Genomic DNA, 14,502 nt, shown 5'->3' on the forward strand with positions numbered 1-14,502 from the left:
ATTTTTTAAATTCTTATGATATAAATTTATTAAAATTCAAATTAAAAAATCTTAATCATAAACATATTTTAAGAATATTTAATAAATCATAATATTTTTATAAAATCTTTTAAAATTTAAAGATTTTTTATATTAAAATAATTTTTTAAAACAACTATGAAAAATAAATTATTTAATAAATTATAATCATACAGTCACCAAGTACGTAAATCATGTGATGGGACGTTGGTTCACTTCGAACAAGATAAAATTATAATCATATTTCATTTTGATATAAAATTGATATTTTTATTTTATTTACTTTTTCCATGTTATATATTTTATTTATTATATTTACATTTTACTTTTAGCCGGTATGCTTAATTGTTTGGAGGTTGAGTCTCAGGAATATTTGCAGTGTATATTAAAAAAGACTATATTTATATTTCTCTCAAAGTTACTTTTTTCTCTCTAATTTTTATCCAGAGTCACTGATGTACAATCAAGTTATATACTTACACAACAAATCTATCGCAAACTATAGTAATTATTTTCTATCTATATTTTTAAATAAATCATTTTTAGTTTTAGATTAATTTTGTCAAAAAAGTACACGTTCGTATGTATAAATATTCTCGAACATAAAATGGACAATCATTTAAAAAATAAAATTTTAGATTAGTTTTAGATTATTACACACGACATCTACAAATATAGAAAGTTAGTTACACAGGTAGCTTAAGAACCAATACTCTTTTCCTCTAAAAAAAAGAACCAATACTCTTTTAATGCTTTATTTAGACAGTATAGCTAATTAAACACACAGGATTAGGAACATCCACTTTTTTTTATCAAATGTTGCCAATCATTCAATCTTAACAAATATTTCACTTGATAATTATCCTTCTTATTTTCTGTTACTTTGACTAATATTTACCACTTCTCCTTTATGTGGGCGTTTTGTATGATTTTGGTTCTGGCTCATTGCCAGCTACAAGGCGGTGAAGGAGCAGAGGCTGTATCTGGTATTGGTGTCAATTGGGGTGCAATAGCATCTCATCCTATGGATCCTCCCATTGTGGTGAATTTGCTAAAGGACAATGGAATTAAAAAGGTAAAGCTTTTTGATGCAGATTCTTGGACTGTGAGTGCTTTTTCTGGCACAGACATTGAAGTCATGGTTGGAATTCCCAATGATCAATTGAAGGAACTATCCAAAGACCAAGACAATGCAGAAGATTGGGTCAAACAAAATGTCAGCAAACATGTTCATGACGGAGGGGTCAACATCAGGTGTGTGTATATGTATATACAATTCCTTCGCATAAGACTCACATTATTCTATTTCTTTATTTTTAATTTAAGTTTAATTAATCATTTAGTATTTAACTTGTCGTTTTACTCCTAATTTCTAAAACTCTATGTTTTATTATCTCCGTTTTTATTTATAAGACTTAATTACCTAATTTATTTAGATTTAAAAAAATAATTAATTTAGTTAATAATAATAAATTTATCTTAAATTTATATATTTTTTTAAAAATATAATTATCATTCATGCATATTTCTTTTTTAAATATATGATAATATAACATTTCTCTTACTTTTTAATTAAAAATATTTTTAGTTTAAAAATAATTAATACATGAGACATGAATTAGATATTATATAAAAGAACAAATAAGTTTAAGAAGTTGGATTTTATAAATAAGAACAGATTTAATAATTCATATACGAGTTATTTTTTACATCCATATCGTTAGCTTTTTTTCTTTTTTTTTTTGGTGTAAAAATACTACAAATTGGAGAAAACTTAAGAGTTATTTGTATAGAAACTAAAGCTTAGAGTTTTTAGGTATATGGACTAAAATGAAACGATTAATTAAATCTTTTAATTTCCATGAACAACATATCACAAATTTACGATTAAGAGATCACTTTTTTTTTTCATCCTCATTCGTTGTTTTGTTGCAGATATGTATCTGTTGGAAATGAGCCATTCTTGAAAAGTTACAATGGGTCATTTGTAGGAATCACATTTCCAGCAATGGAAAATGTTCAAAAGGCTATTGATAAGGCTGGTTTAGGAGACAAAATAAAGGTGACTACGGCTTTAAATGCTGATGTTTACGAGTCTAATTCAAACAAGCCCTCAGATGGTAATTTCCGCAAGGACATTTATGGTGTCATGAAACAAATAGTGAAGTTTCTTGATGAAAAGAAGTCACCATTTCTTGTTAACATATATCCATTCCTTAGTCTATATCAAAATGAAGATTTTCCAGAGGATTATGCATTCTTTGAAGGTCATGGTAAAAGCACTGATGACAAAAATGCACATTACACAAACATGTTTGATGCTAACTTAGATACCCTTGTTTGGTCATTAAAAAAGATTGGTCATCCTAATGTGTCAATATGCGTAGGTGAAATTGGATGGCCAACTGATGGTGACAAAAATGCAAATGATAAAAATGCAAACAGGTTCTACCAAGGGTTCCTTAAGAAAATGGCAAGCAAGAAAGGGACTCCACTTCACCCTGGACCCGTGAACACTTATTTATTTTCTCTTTTTGATGAGAACATGAAGAGTGTTGCACCTGGTGACTTTGAGCGTCATTGGGGTATTTTTCGTTATGATGGGAAGCCTAAGTTCCCTATTGATTTTTCTGGCAAAGGAGAAGATAAAATGCCAATAGGAGCAAAAGGGGTTCGTTACCAAGAGCACAAATGGTGTGTCCTTAAAAATAATGCCAACAAGAGTGCGTTGGGTGGATCTTTAAGTTATGCTTGTGCAGGTGGTGATTGCACAAGCTTATGTCCTGGTTGTTCTTGTGGAAATTTGGATGCATCTGGTAATGCTTCATATGCTTTCAATCAATACTTTCAAATAAACGATCAAAGTGTTGAGGCATGTGATTTCGAGGGGTTGGCCACCATTGTATCAAAGGACCCATCAAAAGGAGATTGTTATTTCCCTATAGCTATCATCAGTAGTGGAAACATTCTCAGAGTAATGCAAAATGTGGTAGGCATTTTAATTGGATTCACATTGATTTTCACAACTTTTATGTAAAAACTTTTCGGCCAGTGAACAAAGGATTAGTGATGATAGCTAGATAAGGATAGTTAGTTCATTTGTTGTAAATTTAAATTTATACTAGTTTGTTACCCGTGCTATGCACGAATGTATTTTTTTTTTTTTAGATTTTTAATTTTTGTTTTTGTTTTATACCTACTTTGACAACATATAATAATATTTGAAGAGTTATATTTATTTGACAAATGAAATTGATGATAAAATAAGAATACCTGACAACTTAAAATAATCATTATTTTGTGTTTCATAAATGAATAATAAATATTATTAACAGATTTCTCAAATAATGATTACAATAACTTAAACTTAAATCCTTCAAACATATGAGACAACATATTAATGATTAGATAGGCAGTTTTACCATACAAATGGTAATTCATTTATTTTTTTCAATTCAATCATAAATTAAATAAAAACGGGAAAATGTATATATAAAAATATTTTTTTAATGTTATAAAAATAAGTTATTTTTTTTAAAAGAGCATAAAATGCAACTTTTTTTAATTATGATTTTACCGTATCATCAACTATTATTTTGATAACAAAGAAGAGTTGGATACTAATTTTTATTACTTTTTGTCAGGAAGTATCATTTTGACACTCTTAATCTGATGCGATTTATTGTATTCCGGTTACTTACATAGTTTGATAACTCAAACTCTTAATCTACATTCTATGGTTGCAGGCTTAATTTTTTCAATGAGTGAAATTTTAGGCGTCATTCAACAGCAAAAAAATTAAAATTAAAATGTGTTATACTTATATGATAACAACGAAGCAATATAAAAAATATGTACTCACAACACAAGTGCACGTAAAATTTTTGAAAGAAAATTGAGAGTTAGAAATAAAAAATAGAGTGTGTCATCAAAATGGTATTATATAGTACTCTAACTTTTAAACCAATTTAGGAAATAATTATACTAATTTTTTTTGTGTGTGCTGCCACTAATTGGTTTAAACATAATGTAGGTTGAATAATAGCATTTTACACGTATTTGTTTCATAACACACAATTTTAATACATCACTTTTTTTGTTACTTATTTTAACTTGGACCAATTGCACGTATAAATTAATAACAATTTCAAAAAATATTTATATATACTATCAATTGCTCGTATCAATTAATCACAATTTCAAAATATATTTATAATTTGGTATAATCAACTATACATATCAATTAGAAATATTTTGATTTCCTGTAATAAATTATATATAATTCAATAGTAACTAATTTTTTAATTCATTAGATATAAAAAAATAGCTTAAAGAAATATTCAACTAGCAGTACATTATATGTCACCTTAAAACATTATAATTTTGATATAATAAATAATAAGTATTATAAATTCATAAAATATAAAACATTAAGGTAACAAAAAAGAAATCTTCAATATATATATATATATACATATATATATATATATATATATATATATATATATTGCGAGGATTTGATGTTACTTCAAATTAACATTAAATTTTAATTTTGGGAGACATTTATATTTGAATTAATTTTGTGGTTACGTATCAATTTTTAAAATTAACATTAAATCTTAATTTAATCAAAAGATGACTGTTTTTAAATTTGCATTTATATTTGATTGAAGAATTTCATAGCTATCGAATTAACCAATAATATATTTTGTTTCCGTAATAAAATTATTAATTACATATGATCATTGGTACATTTAAATCTCAATCACAATCCTTGCCATTGTATTGTAATAGATTTAAAAAATAGATAAATACATTTATTTATTTATGATTATAATTTTAATATAATGAATATTATAAATTCATAAAATATAAAATATCAGGTAACAAAAAAGCAATCTTCAATAATATATATATATATATATAATTATTTAAAAAATTATTTAATTAAACAGTATATTATATGTCACCTTAAAACATTATAATTTTGATATAATAAATAATAAATATTATAAATTCTTAAAATATAAAAAAATTAAGGTAACAATAAAGAAATCTTCAATATATATAGAAATATATTGAGTGCGAGGATTTGTTGTTACTTCAAATTAACATTAAATTTTAATGTTGGAAGGCATTTATATTTGAATTAATTGTGTGGTTACGTATTAGTTTTTCAAATTAACATTAAATTTTAATTTAATCAAAATATAACTTTTTAAATTTGCATTTATATTTGATTGAAGAATTTAATAGCTATCAAATTAAACCGATAACATGTTTTGTTTTCATAATAAAATTATTAATTCCATATGGTCATTGGTACATTTAAATCTCAATCACAATCCTTGCCATCATTGTATTAGAATATATTTTTTAAAAAAATAGATAAATGAATTTATATATTTCTAATTAAAAAGCTATGTGTATTTTATTTCAACGTTAAACGTATATAATTCAATATTTTGTCATCGGAAATAAATATTTTAATTTTCTCTAATAAACTATATATAATTCAGTAGTAACTATTTTTTTAATTCATTAGATATATAATTTTTTTTAAAAGAAAATATTTAGTTAAACAGTATATCGTATGTCACCTTAAAATATTGTAATTTTTTAATATAATAAATATTATAAATTCATAAAATATAAAAAAATTCAGGTAAAAAAAAGAATTCTTCAATATATATAATTAGTTTAAATAAAATATTTATTTTTTTATAACAACACTGCAAATTACACTTTTAGCCTGTAAATAATGAGCTAGAATAAAATTATAAAATTATTATATTAACCTCCTCTTAAGCGAAAAAATAATGTTTGTAAATATGTTACTATTTCATTCCACCATCAGTAATATGATGTATATGAATTATAATAGACCATGTTTAAATATCAAAAATACATTTCCTTTAGCAAGTTAAGAGTATAAAGCAAACACGAAATTCAACATTAATAACAACAAATCAATGAAACATTGATCAATTTTATTTTCGTTTTTTTTGAATTTTTTTATTCAATTAATTGTTTTAAATTTGACTGCTTATGTCTTATTTTCTAGATGTATAAATAAGAATATGACCTTTAAAAAATGATTATTCTTTTTTCAACTTTTAATTCGATTCACTGTATATATTTTGTTTTAATCATCTTACTCTTATGTTTTTTTAATTAGTATGAATTTATATAATTCAATTAAAATAATATAAATTAAAAATAACTTAACAATAAAAGATTCAAAATTTAAGGAGTTATTTCGTGCAATAAATATGACAAATGACAAATGTGACAAACAAATAACATGTACTACACTATTGTCACAAAATCAAAATAATGTGTGTGACACATATAGTTAGTGTCACTACTTAACAAGATTGACTAATAATGTAGTACTTAACAAATGTATGCCAATTACAAACAAACACAACACTGTGACATATTTACAAGATACACACTTCATTCATGTGAGTCATTTCAAGAAAAAGTGTAACATGTGATTAATTAATTTAAACTTAATTTTGAAAATTAAGTCGAATTAATTTTGGATTAATGTTTGTTCCAATTATATTAAGAATAAACAAATGTATTATTCCGTTTGTTTTTAAAAATATATTAATTTTAATTTGGTTGATAATCGAACCAAATAATTATGAAATATTTCCAAAGTCCGAGAAGCACGAGAAGCAAATTTATTTATGGATTTGTAAATTTATTATTATAAATAGATTATTATTGATTATAGATGCAAATTAAACTATAAACTAAATAAAACAAGCCTGCATCAAGAATTAACGGATAGTTTAATTTATTTGGGAAATAAAAAATAGATAACTCGTTTCTGCACACTCCTGCTCTTCTATCCGCTACTCTCATCTCTTCACTTCCCTTCTATCACTCTTCTCACTTCTGAGGTAAACATTCTTATTTCTTCACAATAATATTGGAAACAACCTCTGTTGTTGTCGTTTTTTTTTCTCTGTTTCAAAATTTGACGCTTTGTTTGTTGAATACTAACCAATTCTGTTAGTTTGTTACTTGGTCAGAGGTGGAATCGTTGGGTCTTAATGGGTCCCTTTTCACTATCCGTTATGGTTAATGACTCTGCCATTTCATTACCAGGTGGGTAACCCATTTGCTTTGTTGTTGTGTTGTATATATGTGTTTTTGAATTTGTGACATGGGTTAGTGGGATTATATTTATAAATGTGAGGTTTATCACTCCTAGCTACTTAGGGTTAGGGGTTGTGTGGAGGTTCAAGTTCAAATTGTGATGGCCAGTTACTTATGGTTGGTGTAAGAGGTGATTTTTCTTCTTTCATTTTTTCTTTTTGTTAGGATTATTATTCTATTGATGAGAATATTGAAGAGCTTATTAGTTTCACAATATACAAGTATATGTAGAGACAGGAGAAATGCACTTTAGTAATTTTGATTTTTGCTGCTCTTATTTGTTACGAGGATTTATGATATATTGAATCAAGTGGCACCATTGGAAACCAGAGGTTTTCTTAATTCAACATTTATAAGTCGGGATTATTTAGGATTATATTCGGGGAGGGAGTAAGAAAATTACGGATTGTACTGTCCATGTTATTGATGGTCAGCGAAAAGGGAATATCATTTTTACATCTAAACTTAAGTTGTTATTGGTTAGTGTATTTGTTATTTTAGCGCATGATTTAGCAGATAGATCTATAGGGTGAAGGGTGAGAGTCTCATGTTCATGTGTTATTTTAGCACTCTGTTTGCTGCTGGTTTGTGCTATCTGCTTCTCATTTTGGAAGGATATACGGTTATGCAGATACTTGTACGAAAAGAAAGCAGAACTTACTTCTGAAAAATTCTTTTGCATCAGTTAGCATGGGAGATGAAAAGCCATTTGACTTCCTACGCATTTTATTTGGTAAGTATAAGATCTTCTTAGGTGTTATTCCTAGCGAAGAAATTTTATCAGTGTTGGTGTTCCATTGCAACAAAATATGATTTCGGTAGGTATTGTAATGCCTGTTTAGTTTGTTTACCAAGTTTTTCTGTGATTTGGAAACGAAACATAAAACATTCACTGCCTACATATATTCACTTCTGTGATTTGCAAATAATTATTAAGGCCTTGTTAAGTAGAAGGCGGACCAACGCTAAGATGCTATCCCCCAATTCTTCATATATGAAGTGAAGAACTGAAATTTTGCCCCTCTAAAATAGTATTTTACCTTTTTGCTAAGTTGGTAAACAATACTATATACTTGATGGGTTTATTACATTTCAATCTTTCTGATGAGCTAGATGAAATTTGCAGAGGGCGTTATTGCAGGAGGTACAGCTGGAGTTGTTGTTGAAACAGTTTTATACCCAATCGACACAATAAAAACACGTCTGCAGGCAGGTTTTTGTGACAAAAATTGTAATGAAGATTAAGGGTTGTGCTTTGCTGTGTATTTTACTGATTACTGTTTGATGCTGAAATCTTGAATATGATGCCAAGTGATAAGGCTTTGCATCAGTTTTAGCTAGGCATGATTCTTGACAGAAATACTGTAAAATTTTATTTTGGCATTTAAGATGTCTCACATTCGCAAGGAATATGGCCCAAATATCTCTTATAAGACTTTGGCAATCCTCCTTCTTTGAACAAGTTTTTGGGGGTGAGTTAGGCCCAAATACCTCTTATAAGACTTTGGCAATCCTCCTTCTTTGAACAAGTTTTTGGGGGTGAGTTAGGCCCAGTCTATTTCTAATGGCCCATTTTGTTTGCTTCTGTGATTTTTGGAGGGGGGTGTTGGAAAGTTCCATGTCGATTGCCTCAATTGATGGGTGTGATTTATTTACTTATTGGTCGAGTTCATTTAATGCCAATTGCTTTTAAGATGAAATCTAACAATGAGGAAATAGGAAAGCTTTAAAAGTTTCTTCAAGCATTTGATATGTATGGAATACTTCGTTAGTTGATTTACATAATAGAATGGACTTTTCTGAATTTGAATAAAATTTTCAATATGCTAAATGTGGGTTAAAAATTTAATTTGTGTTCTTCACGGCAATTTTGGGTGTGCTTTTAGTTTATGACCACTGACCATACAATTTTATGTGTGTTTGTGTGTGTGTATGCATGTATGTCCATAGTATGTTGTGTTGACATAAAATGTGCTGATGATATAATTTTTTCCCTAGGCTGCTCGCGGAGGAGAAAAACTAATATTGAAGGGCCTTTATTCCGGATTGGCAGGGAACCTTGTTGGTGTCTTACCGTGAGAACCTCATGGATAGCATGATGTTTCAAACATTCTAGGTTTTTATGTTAATTAGAAATTTTGAAAAACCTAATCATCTTTGAAAGAAATCAGAAAGTTGTTGGCATGCTTAGTAAATTTATTTCCATGATTCATTGAATTTCTGCTCAGTGACCTAACTCAAGAGACTTGCGTTTTGTATGAAGGTTATTTGTCGAAGAAAAAGAAAACTTGTATGAATTTCTAAATTCTAACTGCAAAATCACATTGTCAGTGGTTTCTATCTCTCATTTTTCCAAAGATATTTGAGAAATAACATATTCTTATGTAGTACATTTGACGAAGAAAGATCTCTTTCTTTTTTATTTGAGAGATGTTTGCATCCTATGAAGAGAGGTGGCTTAGGGATTGTAATTCTTCTGGCTGGAATTCAGCATTGCCCCTTTTTGTGGGTGGTTCTGGCAGTATGCCTTGAAAAAAGGGAGCCATTGTAGACTGTAGAGACATGAAGTCAAATAATAGTGTTGTTAGTAAAATGTGACTTAACTCAATTTTTTGGAATAAGCAGGGCTTGTTTGTTTATGATATAAATAATCTGGTATGTACTTGCCTTTGGAATAAGAGATTGATAGATCCTTCCAAGACTGGATATTGAGTTTTCTGATTAAGGTTATTAAGGGTTTGTTTGAAAAAGTAGTATCATTAGAAGTAACTATTTATTTATTGTTATGCATATTCAAAGCCAAAAAGAGTTTTTTTTTAACCTCACAAATTTATTGAAGTGATTTTCACAAGTTTTCATTTCATGCTTATCAGGATATGAATTCATGAATCACATCTAGGTTCTTTCCATCACACCCTTTTGTTGCTTTTAAATATGCAGGGCATCTGCTTTATTTGTTGGAGTTTATGAACCTATAAAGCAGAAATTGCTGAGGGTATTTCCTGAACACCTGAGTGCTTTTACTCACTTGGTAAGATACTTCTTATATAAACATTGATATGAAGATATTGGTGTAAATTCATGTTAAGAATTGATAGTTAGGAAGATTAGTTAGAATTATAATAAGATCTAAATTATCCAATTCAGATCAGAATTAAGTTTCATTTTTTTATCCCTTATTTTTCTCCTGTTTTCTCCTAAATTGTTGCAGATTGGTTGACATTTCCTAATCAAACTCCCACTTTATGTTCTAGCATTGCCTGACTCCATATGAATAAGAGAAAAACAAAAGTATCATCTCTTCTCCAAATATTACAATTGGCATACGAAAATTTAAGTAAATTAAGGACCTGCTATTGCTTTCAAAAGTCTGAATTCTGGCCAATTATGGTCCTCTGAAGCCTCTGGCATTTATTTGGTGTATTGGAGTTGATGCTCTGTCTATTTTATCATTATTTTGTTGCTGGCATACACTTCTCTTGATGTAAAATTTTCATTCTTATGGGGATAAAATCTTTCAGTGTTTTTCAATTTCATTAGACTGCAGGTGCCATAGGGGGCATTGCTGCTTCATTGATTCGTGTTCCAACCGAGGTAAATAAATTCTCTTATTTGTAAAAATGACATTGCCATGGTTAAAAACTGTTTCACTGGACAATTTCATATTTTTACATGCTCCTCAGGTTATCAAGCAACGAATGCAAACTGGCCAGTTTACTTCAGCTTCTGGTGCTGTTCGCTTTATTGCTTCTAAGGAAGGCTTTAAAGGATTTTATGCTGTATGAAGTTCACCATCTCTTCCTTTTAAATTTTTTTGATAAATTTTATTCTCCATGTCTGCAATGATATGCTAAAATGTTTCTTTGGTGTTGATCTTTGAAATCACAGGGGTATGGATCTTTTTTGTTGAGGGATTTACCCTTTGATGCTATTCAATTTTGCATCTATGAGCAGATTCGAATAGGTTATATGCTTGCGGTAAATTCTCAAGTTCTATCTTTATGTGTTTTAGAGACACTTTTGTTTTGGTATTTTTTTTTTGCCTGGCACAAATTTCCATTCCTATTCTCTTTTTATATTTTTGAGCCTGAAAATACTTTAGGTTTCCTTCCTATACATTGAAACTGAAAGGTCAAGTAGGAGAACAATAAGGATGAAAATGACTATTTATTGTTTAGTTTTCTTTGACGAAGAATTAGTATTTTATGGTCTGATGTAAAATGGATTCACTGTAGTAATGGCAAGTAATGTGTTTGTCAAAATTCACATATTAAAAAAAAATCTTGACCAGGGAGAGGGAATCTGACAATGACATGGGTGAAAGCAACAAAAAGATATATCAGCAAGAAGAGGAAAACTGAACAGTATTTGATGGTTTTTCAATACAAGTACTAATCCATATTTATAGGCTAAACTTATTAAAGGAAAGACGGATTGGTGATGTTTGCTCCTCTATTTCATTTCATGATTGGTGCAACTTACATTCCTTTTTGCTAGGCACGAAGAAATCTGAATGATCCAGAAAATGCAATTATTGGTGCTTTTGCAGGTAAATGTGTACCATTATGGGCATATCGTTATACATGTACTATAGAGTAATATGAGGATATACATACATATTGAGTTTCATTTCTGATAACTATGATGACTTTATGCTTTAGGATGAGTTTTTTTTTTCTTTGCGCGAGGTATTTAAAAGTCAGTTTTTTATCCTCACCATGTGAATTAATCTTGTAAGGTGTATGGTAATTTGACACAAATAGGCTTTACTGTTTACAATTAGTACCATGTATCTAGTTAATTTTCTTTGTAAGGTGCCAGTTGCATGCCTTCTCTATCAAATGCTTGGGTTATCAGTTGAAAATGAACCAAAAAAGGGGGCTTACGGGGAGTATCTCAATCTTATTTCTTTTGGTCTCCTGATCTACATGATGCTTTCATGTCAAAGTACTGCATTACTTATTCTTGCCCCCACTGAATGCTATCAAGAACAAATTAAGATAATGAGTATAAATTGTGTTATAATATATCTTATTCATGACATTGATATGCGTTTTTAACTCTTATTGCTTCCATAGATTATGCAAACTCATCTTGTGTAGTGAATCACAATCACCATGTTATGTCTCCCAGAGGACAAAGTGGGCACCACATCATGGAATGAATGCTTGAGTGGTGTAGTTTTGTGACTGAGAAGAATGTTAATAATCTAGTATCCCCAGTTCTATATCTTCATAAAACTCTTGGGTTTGTTACATTGGAGAAATTAATAGGCAATAGCAAAATAAAACTGAATATTGATTTATTTGGTAATAAGCTACTCATTTTATATAAAGTATCTGCATGATTGAGTAGGCGAAACTTACACCTCCAAAATTTCAGACATGGGCAACTGTTACCTAACATATGCTTACACCCAACCATTTGTAGCTTCTATTATTTTTAATTTTCTATTTATATTTTTTTGAGGGGGAGGGAAAATAGGTTCATGGGCAAATGAGGATTCTTGGAGGTATAAGTTGCTTTTTGTTAAGCATTATTGCAATTTGCAAGTCCAACTAACCTTGCGTTGAAATGTGACTAACTGCCTTGTTTCTTGTAGGTGCACTAACTGGAGCTATAACTACCCCCCTTGATGTCATCAAGACAAGGTTAATGGTTCAAGTAAGCAGTAATCCTGTTTCCCTTTTTTAATCTTGTTTTTACAACATAGACATCTACATACAACCACGCACATACGATACCTTATGTATATAGATACCTTATGTATATGGATAATCTAGAAGCAAATCAATAAGAATATTCAGTGTGAATTATCAAGCCATTCATAAGGTCCTATTTTCCTCTTCAAGGGATCTGCGAACCAATATAAGGGAATCGTTGACTGTGTTCAAACCATTATTAAGGAAGAAGGACCTCGTGCCTTTTTGAAAGTAAGGGTTTTCTGTTTTTCCTCCATACATTGTAATGTAGTTTGAGTGGTAAAGTACATGATCCAAATGAGGGTTGCAGCTACATGGCAAAAAAAAATTTAATGCTTATAAATTATATATTTGCTGCAGGGTATTGGTCCCAGAGTACTATGGATAGGCATAGGTGGTTCAATATTCTTTGGTGTCCTTGAGAGTACAAAACGTTTTCTTGCTGAGAGACGCCCTACACTACCCCAGAACACATACTCAGAGAAGAGCAAAGATTAATAGTTTTTGTCGTAGCCTCTTACTTTTTTCTTTCTTTTTTTCAATTCTCCCCTCAGTGCCTTTTTCCAAGTGCAATAATATTTTCTTAAATACAGTATACTCTTAATTTTAAGCGTTGAGAACAAAATTGTATCTTGATTATTTCCCTTCCTGCTTGTGCTTGTCCGTGGGCTGTAATTCTATAACATTGTTCTATGTTGGCCAACTGCTAAAATGATTTTTTGTTTTGAATTTTGGGAAGCATAATATCAATAAGTATTGAGATTAGGATTCGTTGATTCTTTGGTGATTTATATTTAACAAAAATGTCCCATTTATTCTCTCCGCATATTTAGAAAAGCATTCATCTATTTGATACTCATTACTCAGTCCCTCTGCTGCCTTCGAGATTCGAGATGTGTAAGTATTTTTTGTTGTAAAATTTTAAGTGAAGCCGATTGTTTTTTATTTTGTCAAAACAAAAAGAATAAAAAAGTTAATTTAAATAGAAAACTTAACCTTCATTGGCATTGACTCAACTTCTCCGTCTAAGTATGTACTCCAATTGGTAAAGGGAGCGCACTTGACTCAGGGAAGGGTTCAATAGCATGACAGAAATTGCTTTTCTCAATTCATTTCATAAAAAATAAAAATAAAAAATACTAGTCTTTCAACAGCAAGCACACGCGTTTTATGGAAAACTAATACTCGAGAGATTCGACCCCATGAAAAACTTGAAATGGCATCACTCAAAAACACACGTTCTATGATAGGATGAACCTAAAGAAACCCAATGAGTCAATAAGTAGTTTTAATATTAGATGACTTTTGTATTATCTTTTTGTTATTATTGAGTTTTATTTTACTTTGCTAAAAACAATAGATGATGCCACTTGTATGGTTGGTATCTTTTGTAAATCCCTATTTAACATTGGGTATGCATCATCAATGAAGAATATCTGAATTGTTATTTTATCTTCTTCATAGCTTTTCTCTAGTCTTTAATGGTGTTTTCTTAGGAGTGGAACTAGTGTAGCTTCTAGCACTCTAAATTCTTGAGCAAAACTAAGTCTGCCTATAGTTTGTGTGAAAACAGTTTATGTGTGAAAACAGCACTAGGCATTAGTATTTT

At 29.3% G+C, this 14,502-nt stretch overlaps 2 protein-coding genes across 4 annotated transcripts; both read left to right on the plus strand.

Moving 5' to 3' along the window:
- Positions 1–928: 928 nt before the first annotated feature.
- Positions 929–3,147, plus strand: LOC114411380 (glucan endo-1,3-beta-glucosidase 8-like). The gene is made up of 2 exons (XM_028375080.1): positions 929–1,272; positions 1,954–3,147. Exons 1-2 carry the CDS (start codon positions 929–931, stop codon positions 3,053–3,055), a joined length of 1,446 nt encoding a protein of 481 aa, XP_028230881.1. The 3' UTR covers positions 3,056–3,147.
- A 3,682-nt stretch (positions 3,148–6,829) lies between these two features.
- LOC114413177 (S-adenosylmethionine carrier 1, chloroplastic/mitochondrial-like) lies at positions 6,830–13,669 on the plus strand. 3 transcript variants are annotated; one of them, XM_028377417.1, is made up of 13 exons: positions 6,830–6,932; positions 7,065–7,140; positions 7,823–7,924; positions 8,318–8,400; positions 9,190–9,266; positions 10,132–10,222; positions 10,732–10,785; positions 10,875–10,970; positions 11,080–11,169; positions 11,689–11,740; positions 12,794–12,855; positions 13,044–13,124; positions 13,254–13,669. In XM_028377417.1, exons 2-13 carry the CDS (start codon positions 7,086–7,088, stop codon positions 13,389–13,391), a joined length of 981 nt encoding a protein of 326 aa, XP_028233218.1. In that variant the 5' UTR covers positions 6,830–6,932; positions 7,065–7,085; the 3' UTR covers positions 13,392–13,669. The 3 variants fall into 3 exon arrangements, with proteins under 3 accessions (XP_028233218.1, XP_028233219.1, XP_028233220.1); XM_028377418.1 differs by having other exon boundaries at positions 6,840–6,932; positions 7,049–7,140; XM_028377419.1 differs by lacking the exon at positions 7,065–7,140 and having other exon boundaries at positions 6,885–6,932.
- Positions 13,670–14,502: the final 833 nt, after the last annotated feature.

This window comes from Glycine soja, chromosome 5 (genome assembly GCF_004193775.1).
Source record: "Glycine soja cultivar W05 chromosome 5, ASM419377v2, whole genome shotgun sequence".
Classification (NCBI taxonomy): domain Eukaryota; kingdom Viridiplantae; phylum Streptophyta; class Magnoliopsida; order Fabales; family Fabaceae; genus Glycine; species Glycine soja.

What these genes read in the sequence shown, in the direction of transcription:
- LOC114411380 (XM_028375080.1), top strand. Translation starts at nt 929, where the DNA reads ATGTGGGCGTTTTGTATGATTTTGGTTCTGGCTCATTGCCAGCTACAA. An exon ending in GACGGAGGGGTCAACATCAG is followed by an intron (nt 1,273 to 1,953) that starts GTGTGTGTATAT and finishes GTTTTGTTGCAG; the next exon opens with ATATGTATCTGTTGGAAATG.
- LOC114413177 (XM_028377417.1), top strand. Translation starts at nt 7,086, where the DNA reads ATGGGTCCCTTTTCACTATCCGTTATGGTTAATGACTCTGCCATTTCA. An exon ending in CTCTGCCATTTCATTACCAG is followed by an intron (nt 7,141 to 7,822) that starts GTGGGTAACCCA and finishes ACGGTTATGCAG; the next exon opens with ATACTTGTACGAAAAGAAAG. An exon ending in TGAGTGCTTTTACTCACTTG is followed by an intron (nt 10,223 to 10,731) that starts GTAAGATACTTC and finishes CAATTTCATTAG; the next exon opens with ACTGCAGGTGCCATAGGGGG.